This window comes from Ailuropoda melanoleuca, chromosome 1 (genome assembly GCF_002007445.2).
Source record: "Ailuropoda melanoleuca isolate Jingjing chromosome 1, ASM200744v2, whole genome shotgun sequence".
NCBI classification, from domain to species: Eukaryota; Metazoa; Chordata; class Mammalia; order Carnivora; family Ursidae; genus Ailuropoda; species Ailuropoda melanoleuca.
In genome coordinates, this window is record NC_048218.1 from 100,527,408 (window position 1) to 100,538,814 (window position 11,407).

The 11,407-nt window shown below is 47.4% G+C and overlaps 1 protein-coding gene across 2 annotated transcripts; it reads right to left on the reverse strand.

The window, feature by feature from the left end:
• Positions 1–506: 506 nt before the first annotated feature.
• IL12A (interleukin 12A) lies at positions 507–11,154 on the reverse strand. 2 transcript variants are annotated; one of them, XM_034663806.1, is made up of 8 exons: positions 10,231–11,154; positions 7,455–7,619; positions 6,638–6,792; positions 3,376–3,489; positions 3,002–3,043; positions 2,885–2,926; positions 2,646–2,789; positions 507–1,149 (listed from the first exon to the last, which is right to left on the reverse strand). In XM_034663806.1, the coding sequence occupies exons 1-8, from the start codon at positions 10,622–10,624 to the stop codon at positions 994–996; spliced, it is 1,212 nt and encodes a 403-aa protein (XP_034519697.1). In that variant the 5' UTR covers positions 10,625–11,154; the 3' UTR covers positions 507–993. The 2 variants fall into 2 exon arrangements, with proteins under 2 accessions (XP_034519697.1, XP_002929591.4); XM_002929545.4 differs by lacking the exons at positions 6,638–6,792; positions 7,455–7,619 and adding an exon at positions 9,249–9,403 and having other exon boundaries at positions 10,066–11,152.
• Between the last annotated feature and the right edge of the window lie 253 nt (positions 11,155–11,407).

The window sequence follows — 11,407 nt, forward strand, 5'->3', positions numbered from 1 at the left end:
CATTTGAAGCAAATGGAGAATTTTTCTCATTGTAATTTGGAAACAGCTTTCCCCTGAGGGCCCAAAGGTTCACAAAAATTAGAATAATTTAACTAGAAGGCCTCTAAATGATGTTTTTCCCAGTTGCAGGATATTATTATGTATTTGTCTAATGCACAGTATGTTATGGGGGCCGTGGTTAATGGGGAAAAACATCTTTATGTATTTTACTTTTAGATGCAGATGTTGAATAAAATATACTCTCAAAAACCACAACTCACTCGATGGCCTTAGTATTAAAGCCTATCTAGTCTTACGAGTCTCCCTTTAAAATAAGAGATTAGGGGAAGTAGGACGTGGGTAAGAATATTGTGGCATTCTTTCCGAGGGAATTTTGTTCACATCGGAGTTTTCAGTTTTCCCACAACATGTATTTTAATGCTTAAAGTACTCCAATTATGTTAGAAAAATGATGAGATTTATTTTATTCAATCATTTTATTTTTAGAACATAAGGTATTTCTCAAATCCATTTGATAATAAATACTTTAATAAATATAACATAAATAAATATAAGTTAATTCACATGCCTTCATGAACACAAAATTATATAAATAAGTATTTTAAAATAAATTATGCTTGAGTGTTTGTTTCTACAAACACTTTGGTACAGAAATAGCTTATAAATTCTTGCTCTTCTATTAAAGGGAAAAGAAAAACATGTTCACCGAGGACATTTTCCCTCGTTAGCAATTTGCTCATGAAAACTTAAAAACAACTTATCCATAGTAAATGTGAAATCTACTTGATCAAAGGCAGCCTGTGGATAGAACAGTCACATCTTTCAGATTTTGGGGGACAACTAATGTAAACAAGCATGAGAATTATTGTACTAGCTTAAGTAGGACCAGGTCAAGCCACCCCCTCCCTGGTTCTTAACCCACAGCCTATCAAAAATTTTTTTGGTTCACATTTTTTTAAGAATGCCTTTAAGATCGGGAGGGACCTCAGCTTTTTAGGAAGAATTCAGATAGCTCATCATTCTATCGATGGTCACCGCCCGAATTCTGAAAGCATGAAGAAGTATGCAGAGCTTGATTTTAGTTTTATAAAAATCCGGTTCTTCAAGGGAGGATTTCTGTGGCACAGTCACACTGTTGAAATTCAGGGCCTATGAGGATAAATATTAAAGATGACGTATATGGTATTCCAAAATTAAAACATTCATCCGTAAAAATGGGTGAAGCCAATACATGTCTCAGAGTCTGCAACCCACTCCCTCATTACATCTCCTAAACCCGACCCAAATCTACTCCCAGCCAGATGGCCAGGCAGAACCTGAGAGAAGAAATACTCATTATCCAAGCACATGTATCTTCAGTGAGCTCTGAAAAGACCCTTAAAGCTATTTAGAAAATCATCAGTGGGAGTTGCATTTTAGAAAGGAACAGTTCTGTTAAGATGACATCTGTTGCAATATCTAATTAATTTTTATATGTTATACTAAGAAGTTTAGTCCTTTGCAGAACAGAGAGGTGATGGATTGCTATTGATCGGAACTCCTTGAGTAACAGACCTGTTTGCTATAGACACTCATTTGTGCCAGATACATAAGCCTGGCAATGGATCTCTCACTTTTACCCTTTCATTTGATAACACAGTGCAGGATCTTGTATTTGCACAAGGAACAATACTTCCACTTGGTCCTTGCAAAAAGCCCAAGAGAAAGGTAGGGTGCGTAAAGTTATGCCATTTTACAAGCGAAAATACCGAGTCCCAGAGGGGATGAACGGTTTGGAAACAGCTTTCCCCTGAGGGCCCAAAGGGTCCTGGTAGAATGGGTTCCAGTGCTCAAATCACCTGACTCTTGGACCCGAAAATGAAATAACTCTCTAGATGCTAATGTTCTTTGGTACTTGCAGGAAGTTCATTGCCTTTCAAACAGTAATTTGGCACAAAGAGAGAAATCACACTTACTTTTATCCCATGCCCTGCTCACCAAGGTATTCACTCTGTTCTTTCTTATGTGACTCTCTCAGTTTGATATTAGCATCATGTGCTATGCTGATTCAGAATATTACAAAGCTAGTTTTTGTCTAGGAGTGACACCATAGATGTCCAAGGTGATAGGTCGTTCTTTCATTTCATACACATTTTAGTTCAACGTGGGTCACACCCAGGCATCAGCCCCACTTGTTTTCTCTGACAGTATTTGCAGATACGCATGCTGGCCCCTCAGTGCACATCCTGGAGCCTTAGAGGTGAGCGAGAAGAGAAGTGTAGTGAAATCCCTCTGATGGGGGTTTCAGTCCTGGCTCTGCCACTTACAAGCCCCTCAGACAAGCAGCTAACTCTAAGCTTGGCTTTCCTCCTTTGTACACACCCCATGTGGTGGTTGTGGGGGTGGTAAGAGAAAACCTATGGAAACATCTGGAGAGATGTTTGTGTAGAGCCTGGTGTATACCACATGATCAACGAGTGGGCGTCTGCCTTTCTTACGGGGGCCTGCCCACGAGTGCCGTTTGTCAAGAGGCTCTGCAGGGGACACAGGAGGGGGAAGTCAGGCCTCTCCCAATCCAGGAAGGGGTGATCTTATACTCATCACCGACTCTGACCAGCCGTCTCAGCACGAGGAAGTTGCTCTTTCTGGTCATATGAACGTCTTACCTGTAACAGGTCATCAATAGCTGTCAGCATGTTTTGATCCAGAAAGATCTGCCTCTTAGGATCCATTAGAAGCTTTGCGTTAATGGCCTTGAACTCCACCTGGTACATCTTCAAGTCCTCATAGATGCTGCTGAGGCACAGGATCTAAGTGACAGGACAAAATGGAGAAGGGACCCCTGAGATGGCGAAAATGGTTCCCCGCATTGCATTTGAGGAAAGAAAGAGTACTTGTGTCTTACTGTCATAAAAGAGGCCTTTCTGGATGCCAGGCAACTCCCATTCTAGAAGAAAAAATAATGAGACATCAGGGATATGAATTCATCATATGGGCTGAAACCTTTAATTTTCTGACTTACAGTTATCAAAGAGATCTCTCTGGAAGCCAGGCAACTCTCATTCTAGAGAAAAAAAATCACATCAAAGATATTAATTCCTAATATACATTTTCCCGGCTTTTCTCAAACACCTTTTTTTTATTGTGGTAAAAAACACATAACATAAAATGTACCATCTTAACTAAAGCATACAGTTCAATAGTATTAAGTATATTCACATTGTTGTAAAACACATATTTGTTGTATATATATATTTCAAATTCAACTTCTGAAGTGGGACCTGTTAAAATCTTACGATGATGGAGACCAGAAACAAGCACATTTTTGGAAGAAGACGAGGTTTGATGCCTAGCTCTTAACCATATTACATGCTTGGGGAAGAAAATCCTCTATACCATGGTTAATTCCAACGGTAAGCAGGCCTCCACTGTGCTGGTTTTATCCTTTGTCATGTCTTCATGATCAATCTCTTCAGAAGTGCAGGAGTAAAGTTCTAGAGTTTGTCTGGCCTGTAAAAAACACAGAGTAACCCAGTTTATAATATTAATAAAGTGCCTGGCTTTGTATGAAGCTGGCACTGCAGGGTGTGAGCAAAGAGGGAGCCGGCTGCCCCGGACATCCATCTCTTTGACCTGCAGGAGATCTGGGATCTTCCTAAGACAAAAGGAAACAGGTTATTTACATTCTCTCTCTCTCTTTGCTTACGACATGTTTCTCGGATGATCCGTTTTTCCATTATGTAAACACTATAAATCATTTCAACAGGCTATGCTAATCGGCATCTACCCCATGCTGTGACACTTGCTTCGGGTGAAAACAGTTTTTTCCTTTTGCCAAAGCACCTGTGTTTTATGAATATCCTTTTCAAGTATAACTTCTAAAGGCAGAACTGTTAAGGTCCCAACTTGATGGATATAACAAACATGTAACCCAAAGACAAGTGGAGATTTAATTTGCAGTTCACATACAGACACACACACACACACACACAACCACACACACAGATGTCATTTTACAAGCATGTTGGAGAGCACTGTTGAATAGAATTATGAAATTTATCTAAGAAGTCAGTAAATTTGATTGAAGATTGAGATCATTTTTCCATTCAGCAAGCCTAAGATGTGCGAGTATTGCCCCCTTATCTGTGGCTTCGCTTTCCTTGGTTTCAGTTACCTGCTGGCAACTGTGGTCTGGAAGATGGTCCTCCTTCCAACGAGGAGTCAAAAGGGTACTCGTAGCCTGACGCTCCGTCACACTGCCTGTGTCACTCACCTCTCTTCATCTCATCACATGGGCATTTGATCATCTCACATCATCACAAGAAGGGTGAGTACAGTACAGTAAGCTATGTAGAGACCATATTCCCATAACTTATATTCTTATAATTGCTCTGTTTTATTATGAGTTATTACTGCAATCTCTTACTGTGCCTGGTTTAGAAATGAAACTTTATCATAGGCATGTGTGTATAGGAAAATACACAATATAGGGTTCGGTGCCGTCTGCAGGTTCAGAGGTCCACTGGGGGTCTCGGAAAGTATCCCCCTTAGATAAGGGGGGACTTACTGCACTAAGGAACATGACAAAGAAGAGGACTGTCATTCCCTGCTCCCTTTCCAGATCCCAAGCTCAACTGCCAAGACAGGAAAGTGCCCAAATGACGAGGAGTCATGTCAGCAGGTGAGAAGTACTGAGAAGGGTATTAAGGCCTCAGCAGAGACGAGCCATCTGCAGGAAGAGGACTCGAAGGTGGACAGGCAGAGGAGAGAGAATTTCAGGCAGAGGGGGCTACATGAGCCATAATCAAGGCTTGAGATGCAGGGCATGTTTGGAAACGAGTAGTAAAATCTCTGTGCTAAGCAGAGTAATGACACATCCCCCCTCCCTGCAGCCACTTCCTAACCCCTGGAACCCGAGTATATGTTACACGGCCAAGGGAAATGACGGTCGCTGATGAAATGAAGGTTGTTAACCAGCTGACTCTAAGTAGGGAGGTTATCTTGGATTATCTGGGTGGGTCCAACGTAATTGCTGGGTTGTTATGAGTGGAAGGAGGCAGGAAATCAAGGTCAGAGTAATGCAGCATGTGGACAGCTCAACTGGCCATTCCTGGCTTTGAAGATACCGAAGGGGGCCATACGCCAGGGAATGTGGGCAGCCTCTAGACGCTGGAAAAGGCAAGAAAATGGATTCTTCCCTAGAGTCTCCAGAAAGGGACACAGCTCTGCTCACACCTGGATTCCAGTGTATTTCAGATTTCTGAACTCCAGAGCTGTAAGATAATCAACTGGTGTTGCTGCAAGTCGGTTACTTTGTGGGGATTTGTTATAGCAGCAACAGGAAACTACACACTGTTCCTGGAGGTGTTCACACACACCTGGGCAGCCACCATCCTGAGCAGGTGGTGAAGAATTAGATTTGGAAATACGGACTCTCTGTTGGAATTCTTCAGATCTTTTCAAGAGAAACCAGAGATTTGGATTCTTATATGAAAGGTCCACTTTTTCAATGGCATCAAACTCAAAATAAAAGACAAAAGGTATGGGCCCAACTCTACAAATCGGTGGGCTGTGAATTGCATGCATTTGCCCCCTCTTTCTTCTCTGAGTTTTTCTAGCACATTTGACAAAGGAGCGATCTAAAAAAACTATCAAATTGGAGTTCTGCAATCTTTTGACCTTCAGTGCTATACTGGGGAGTCGAAGAGTTAGCTTTTTCTCATAAAGCATCTATTTCAATTGCAGCTCCTAAATTTTATCCATATTGGAACTTTCTTCAGGAGTCAAAGCACTTTTGTCTGCAATTTCCACTTGGTGAGCTGCCTTTTTAATTAAGATTGACTGAACTGTGAGGAGCAATTGGCTGCACGTTGTGAAAGCTTCAAAGGGGAAAAGAATTCTTTAAGAAGGCCTTGTGGCCTTGAGCTTATTTTAAGATATTCATAAAACAACAAGTCAGAAAATATTCAGGAAAGATTTACTAGAGAACAGGAAGCCAAAAGACAGCTTTTAAAACATCAGTCTTCGGCTGTCCCAGTAGAAGCTATAGATATAGAAACACTTTTTAAAAGGGAAAAAGATGTTTTGGCATTAAAATATGAAACCTAAAAAATGAACGAAGCTGTAAATAATATTAGATAACTCTCTCCCTAGAAAATGAAGCCGGACACACACTGTCACAGGCCCCCTGGAACGTGTTGCTCAGACAAAGAACCACGTCAGCACACTGGAAGCCGGGGAGCAGCGTGAGGGGCAAGTCTAATTCATCTTTGCAGCCCCTGGAAGCGCAGAGGCTGCACCTAATAACGGTTTCCTGGATTGATAAGTGTGTCAGAGAAACAGTGTGGGCCTGACACAATTCCATCTCTGTTGGCAGGCTACAGGGAACACTGTAAATATCCACTTTCCTCTGTGTAGACATAGCCAAAATGAATGCCATTATAATTTATTACCACTCTTGCTTTCTCTGGAGACACAATTTCATTGAGACTCTTTAGCTAATAGTTGGGCCCTTTGTAAAGTTCCATCTCCACCTCTTGACAGCTCCTGATTAACGTTCCCAATTTCTCTGCAGCTCTTTTTCAGGTGACCGGGGGTTCAGAGAAGCCCCTTCCCCAGAGAGGCTGCGAAGTGGGAACAAGAATATTGAAAAACTCACCTTCTGAAGCGAGTTGCTGACGGCTCTCAGCAGGTTTTGGGAGTGGTTGAGGCACAGGAACATTCCTGGGCTTGGGGAGGCTGGGGGGAGGCTCCTGGCCAAACTGAGGTGGTCCAGGTGGGTTAGGAGGACCAGGATGGTCACGAGGAGGAGGCCTGGAAAGGAAGAAGAGCAGGCTGAGCTCGTCAGCTTGGTTTGGCCTGCCTCTGCTTCTGTCCCTCCTGTCACCTCCGTCCATCCACATCTTAAGGACGCCAACCGCCCGCCACCATTTCCAGCCTTCCTCCGACACCTGAGAGCTGTTCACGTTCTTGGAAGGCAGTGCTCTATTGTACGGCTAGAAGCCAACTCCCCGTGAGGGCCTCCTGATGAGCTCAGACAGGGGTGTCGGATTCAGAGCTCACCCAGAAAAACTCTATTTTACCGGTAGGGAAACTGAGGCCAGGTAGTGAAGTGACTAGCCCAGACTCACGGCCTCGTGTTTTGGAAACAGTGGGGTGACAGCCTCACTTTGAAGCTGGCTGGGATCTGCCCTCTAGTAGCTGAAGCCGAGGGACCCCGAGAAAGGACCTCAGTGTCAGATCTGTGAAGCGGTCCTAGTGAGAGCCTAGAGGCTGTTTCCAGAGAAGGAGGCGACGTCCTGCGGAGTGCGTTAGGAAAGCGCGCAGCCCTTCCCTTGTCGCCTCTGGCCTCTGCACGAGGCCGCGACTGCCTCCAGGCTCCCCTCAGCGCGGCGGGCGCTGCCTGGTCTCGCCCGGCTGCCGCCCCTCCCGGCCCGAGCGCCCGGAGCGCCGCGTCCGGTGGGGCTGGTACTCACCGCGCGGCGGGCACATGCTGAGCGGGCACTGCGTGGACCCCGGGCCGGCGCTGGACGCGGACTGAGGGCGCAGCAGGTGAGGGCGGTGGTGGGAGGCCGGCCCGGGGGGTCCCATTTTTATAATTGCCCCGAGGCGCGGCAGGACTTTCCCGGGACTCTGGGCTCCTGCTTGCTTTCTCTCTCTGTCTCTCTCTACATCAGCTTCTCGGTGACACGTGGAGTTCGGCCCGCGNACTCAACTGGCCATTCCTGGCTTTGAAGATACTGAAGGGGGCCATACGCCAGGGAATGTGGGCAGCCTCTAGACGCTGGAAAAGGCAAGAAAATGGATTCTTCCCTAGAGTCCAGAAAGGGACACAGCTCTGCTCACACCTGGATTCCAGTGTATTTCAGATTTCTGAACTCCAGAGCTGTAAGATAATCAACTGGTGTTGCTGCAAGTCGGTTACTTTGTGGGGATTTGTTATAGCAGCAACAGGAAACTACACACTGTTCCTGGAGGTGTTCACACACACCTGGGCAGCCACCATCCTGAGCAGGTGGTGAAGAATTAGATTTGGAAATACGGACTCTCTGTTGGAATTCTTCAGATCTTTTCAAGAGAAACCAGAGATTTGGATTCTTATATGAAAGGTCCACTTTTTCAATGGCATCAAACTCAAAATAAAAGACAAAAGGTATGGGCCCAACTCTACAAATCGGTGGGCTGTGAATTGCATGCATTTGCCCCCTCTTTCTTCTCTGAGTTTTTCTAGCACATTTGACAAAGGAGCGATCTAAAAAAACTATCAAATTGGAGTTCTGCAATCTTTTGACCTTCAGTGCTATACTGGGGAGTCGAAGAGTTAGCTTTTTCTCATAAAGCATCTATTTCAATTGCAGCTCCTAAATTTTATCCATATTGGAACTTTCTTCAGGAGTCAAAGCACTTTTGTCTGCAATTTCCACTTGGTGAGCTGCCTTTTTAATTAAGATTGACTGAACTGTGAGGAGCAATTGGCTGCACGTTGTGAAAGCTTCAAAGGGGAAAAGAATTCTTTAAGAAGGCCTTGTGGCCTTGAGCTTATTTTAAGATATTCATAAAACAACAAGTCAGAAAATATTCAGGAAAGATTTACTAGAGAACAGGAAGCCAAAAGACAGCTTTTAAAACATCAGTCTTCGGCTGTCCCAGTAGAAGCTATAGATATAGAAACACTTTTTAAAAGGGAAAAAGATGTTTTGGCATTAAAATATGAAACCTAAAAAATGAACGAAGCTGTAAATAATATTAGATAACTCTCTCCCTAGAAAATGAAGCCGGACACACACTGTCACAGGCCCCCTGGAACGTGTTGCTCAGACAAAGAACCACGTCAGCACACTGGAAGCCGGGGAGCAGCGTGAGGGGCAAGTCTAATTCATCTTTGCAGCCCCTGGAGCGCAGAGGCTGCACCTAATAATGGTTTCCTGGATTGATAAGTGTGTCAGAGAAACAGTGTGGGCCTGACACAATTCCATCTCTGTTGGCAGGCTACAGGGAACACTGTAAATATCCACTTTCCTCTGTGTAGACATAGCCAAAATGAATGCCATTATAATTTATTACCACTCTTGCTTTCTCTGGAGACACAATTTCATTGAGACTCTTTAGCTAATAGTTGGGCCCTTTGTAAAGTTCCATCTCCACCTCTTGACAGCTCCTGATTAACGTTCCCAATTTCTCTGCAGCTCTTTTTCAGGTGACCGGGGGTTCAGAGAAGCCCCTTCCCCAGAGAGGCTGCGAAGTGGGAACAAGAATATTGAAAAACTCACCTTCTGAAGCGAGTTGCTGACGGCTCTCAGCAGGTTTTGGGAGTGGTTGAGGCACAGGAACATTCCTGGGCTTGGGGAGGCTGGGGGGAGGCTCCTGGCCAAACTGAGGTGGTCCAGGTGGGTTAGGAGGACCAGGATGGTCACGAGGAGGAGGCCTGGAAAGGAAGAAGAGCAGGCTGAGCTCGTCAGCTTGGTTTGGCCTGCCTCTGCTTCTGTCCCTCCTGTCACCTCCGTCCATCCACATCTTAAGGACGCCAACCGCCCGCCACCATTTCCAGCCTTCCTCCGACACCTGAGAGCTGTTCACGTTCTTGGAAGGCAGTGCTCTATTGTACGGCTAGAAGCCAACTCCCCGTGAGGGCCTCCTGATGAGCTCAGACAGGGGTGTCGGATTCAGAGCTCACCCAGAAAAACTCTATTTTACCGGTAGGGAAACTGAGGCCAGGTAGTGAAGTGACTAGCCCAGACTCACGGCCTCGTGTTTTGGAAACAGTGGGGTGACAGCCTCACTTTGAAGCTGGCTGGGATCTGCCCTCTAGTAGCTGAAGCCGAGGGACCCCGAGAAAGGACCTCAGTGTCAGATCTGTGAAGCGGTCCTAGTGAGAGCCTAGAGGCTGTTTCCAGAGAAGGAGGCGACGTCCTGCGGAGCGCGTTAGGAAAGCGCGCAGCCCTTCCCTTGTCGCCTCTGGCCTCTGCACGAGGCCGCGACTGCCTCCAGGCTCCCCTCAGCGCGGCGGGCGCTGCCTGGTCTCGCCCGGCTGCCGCCCCTCCCGGCCCGAGCGCCCGGAGCGCCGCGTCCGGTGGGGCTGGTACTCACCGCGCGGCGGGCACATGCTGAGCGGGCACTGCGTGGACCCCGGGCCGGCGCTGGACGCGGACTGAGGGCGCAGCAGGTGAGGGCGGTGGTGGGAGGCCGGCCCGGGGGGTCCCATTTTTATAATTGCCCCGAGGCGCGGCAGGACTTTCCCGGGACTCTGGGCTCCTGCTTGCTTTCTCTCTCTGTCTCTCTCTACATCAGCTTCTCGGTGACACGTGGAGTTCGGCCCGCGGGGTTTGAGGCGCTTTCGGATTAACTCCGCGGTGCCCGGCCGCAGCCGTTCTGGGGACGGCCCCGCCGCCTCCAGCCGGCCCAAAGCGAAAGCGAAATTCGCGCAGAGTCGTGGCGCGGGGTCCCCGGGCAAGCCCGACCCCTCGCGGGCCACCCTCGGTCCCGGGCCGCAGAGGCCCTCCGGCCGAGCCCTGCGGCCCTGGCGCCGCCGCCCTGCAGCGCCCCCTCCCCACGGAGCGCCGAGTGGTGCCCGCGCTCTCCATCTGTGTCCCGGACGTGCCCTGGTCGTGACCGCCCACCCAGTCCTGAAAGGGTGCGGGCAAACCATTTATTCATTCATCGTTCAGCCGCTCGTCATGTATTCATTTAAATGGTCCACCGTGTGCCAAGCCGACATTGTGCGAGGCGCGGGACATCCTGCGGTGAACAGGTCCTTTCGGGGGCACTCCCACACTAAATCTGACTCAACGTATTTTATTCACGGTCCTATCTTAAATATGAAAAGGGAGGAAACCAGACTGGCTATGCAAGAAACAACTGTCATAGAGAATCCAGTTTCCTACAGTGTGCAGAAGAGAACCTTATCATTTAGTGGGATGGATGCGCAGGGTCTTGGGAGGAGCGGGGAAGAGGGCACCTCAGCAGGACAAGGAGGTGAGGAGGCAGTGAAGGCTCCCAGGAGCAGAGCCCCCAACATGCTCCTAGGGGCATTAGACTGTTCCCAGTAAATGGGATGCAGGTTCTAGGTAGCGGGAACAGGGATCAGAAGCACCGTCAGGGAGGATGGAGGGAGGTGGGGGTCTGGGGATCCTGCCATCAGGGTGTGAGGTTGGAGAGCGTGAATGGGGTGTGCTATGAGGGTAGTAGATGCCATGCTAAGGTGCATCTGCTCTGTGGGTGGTGGGGAGCCTTCTAAGGTTTTAGGTAGGAGACATGGTTAGAGAGGCATGATGGGAAGATTCTCTTCAGCAGTAGTATGGAAGGTGGATCCCAGGGGTCCGGAGGAGAGCACAGGAGGCACCTGGGAGAGTATGGCCAAGGCCTCAATCAGAATGGAGAGGAGAGAGTGGGCCAGAGAGACTCTCAGGGTGCTGAGTAGCCAAGGCTTGGT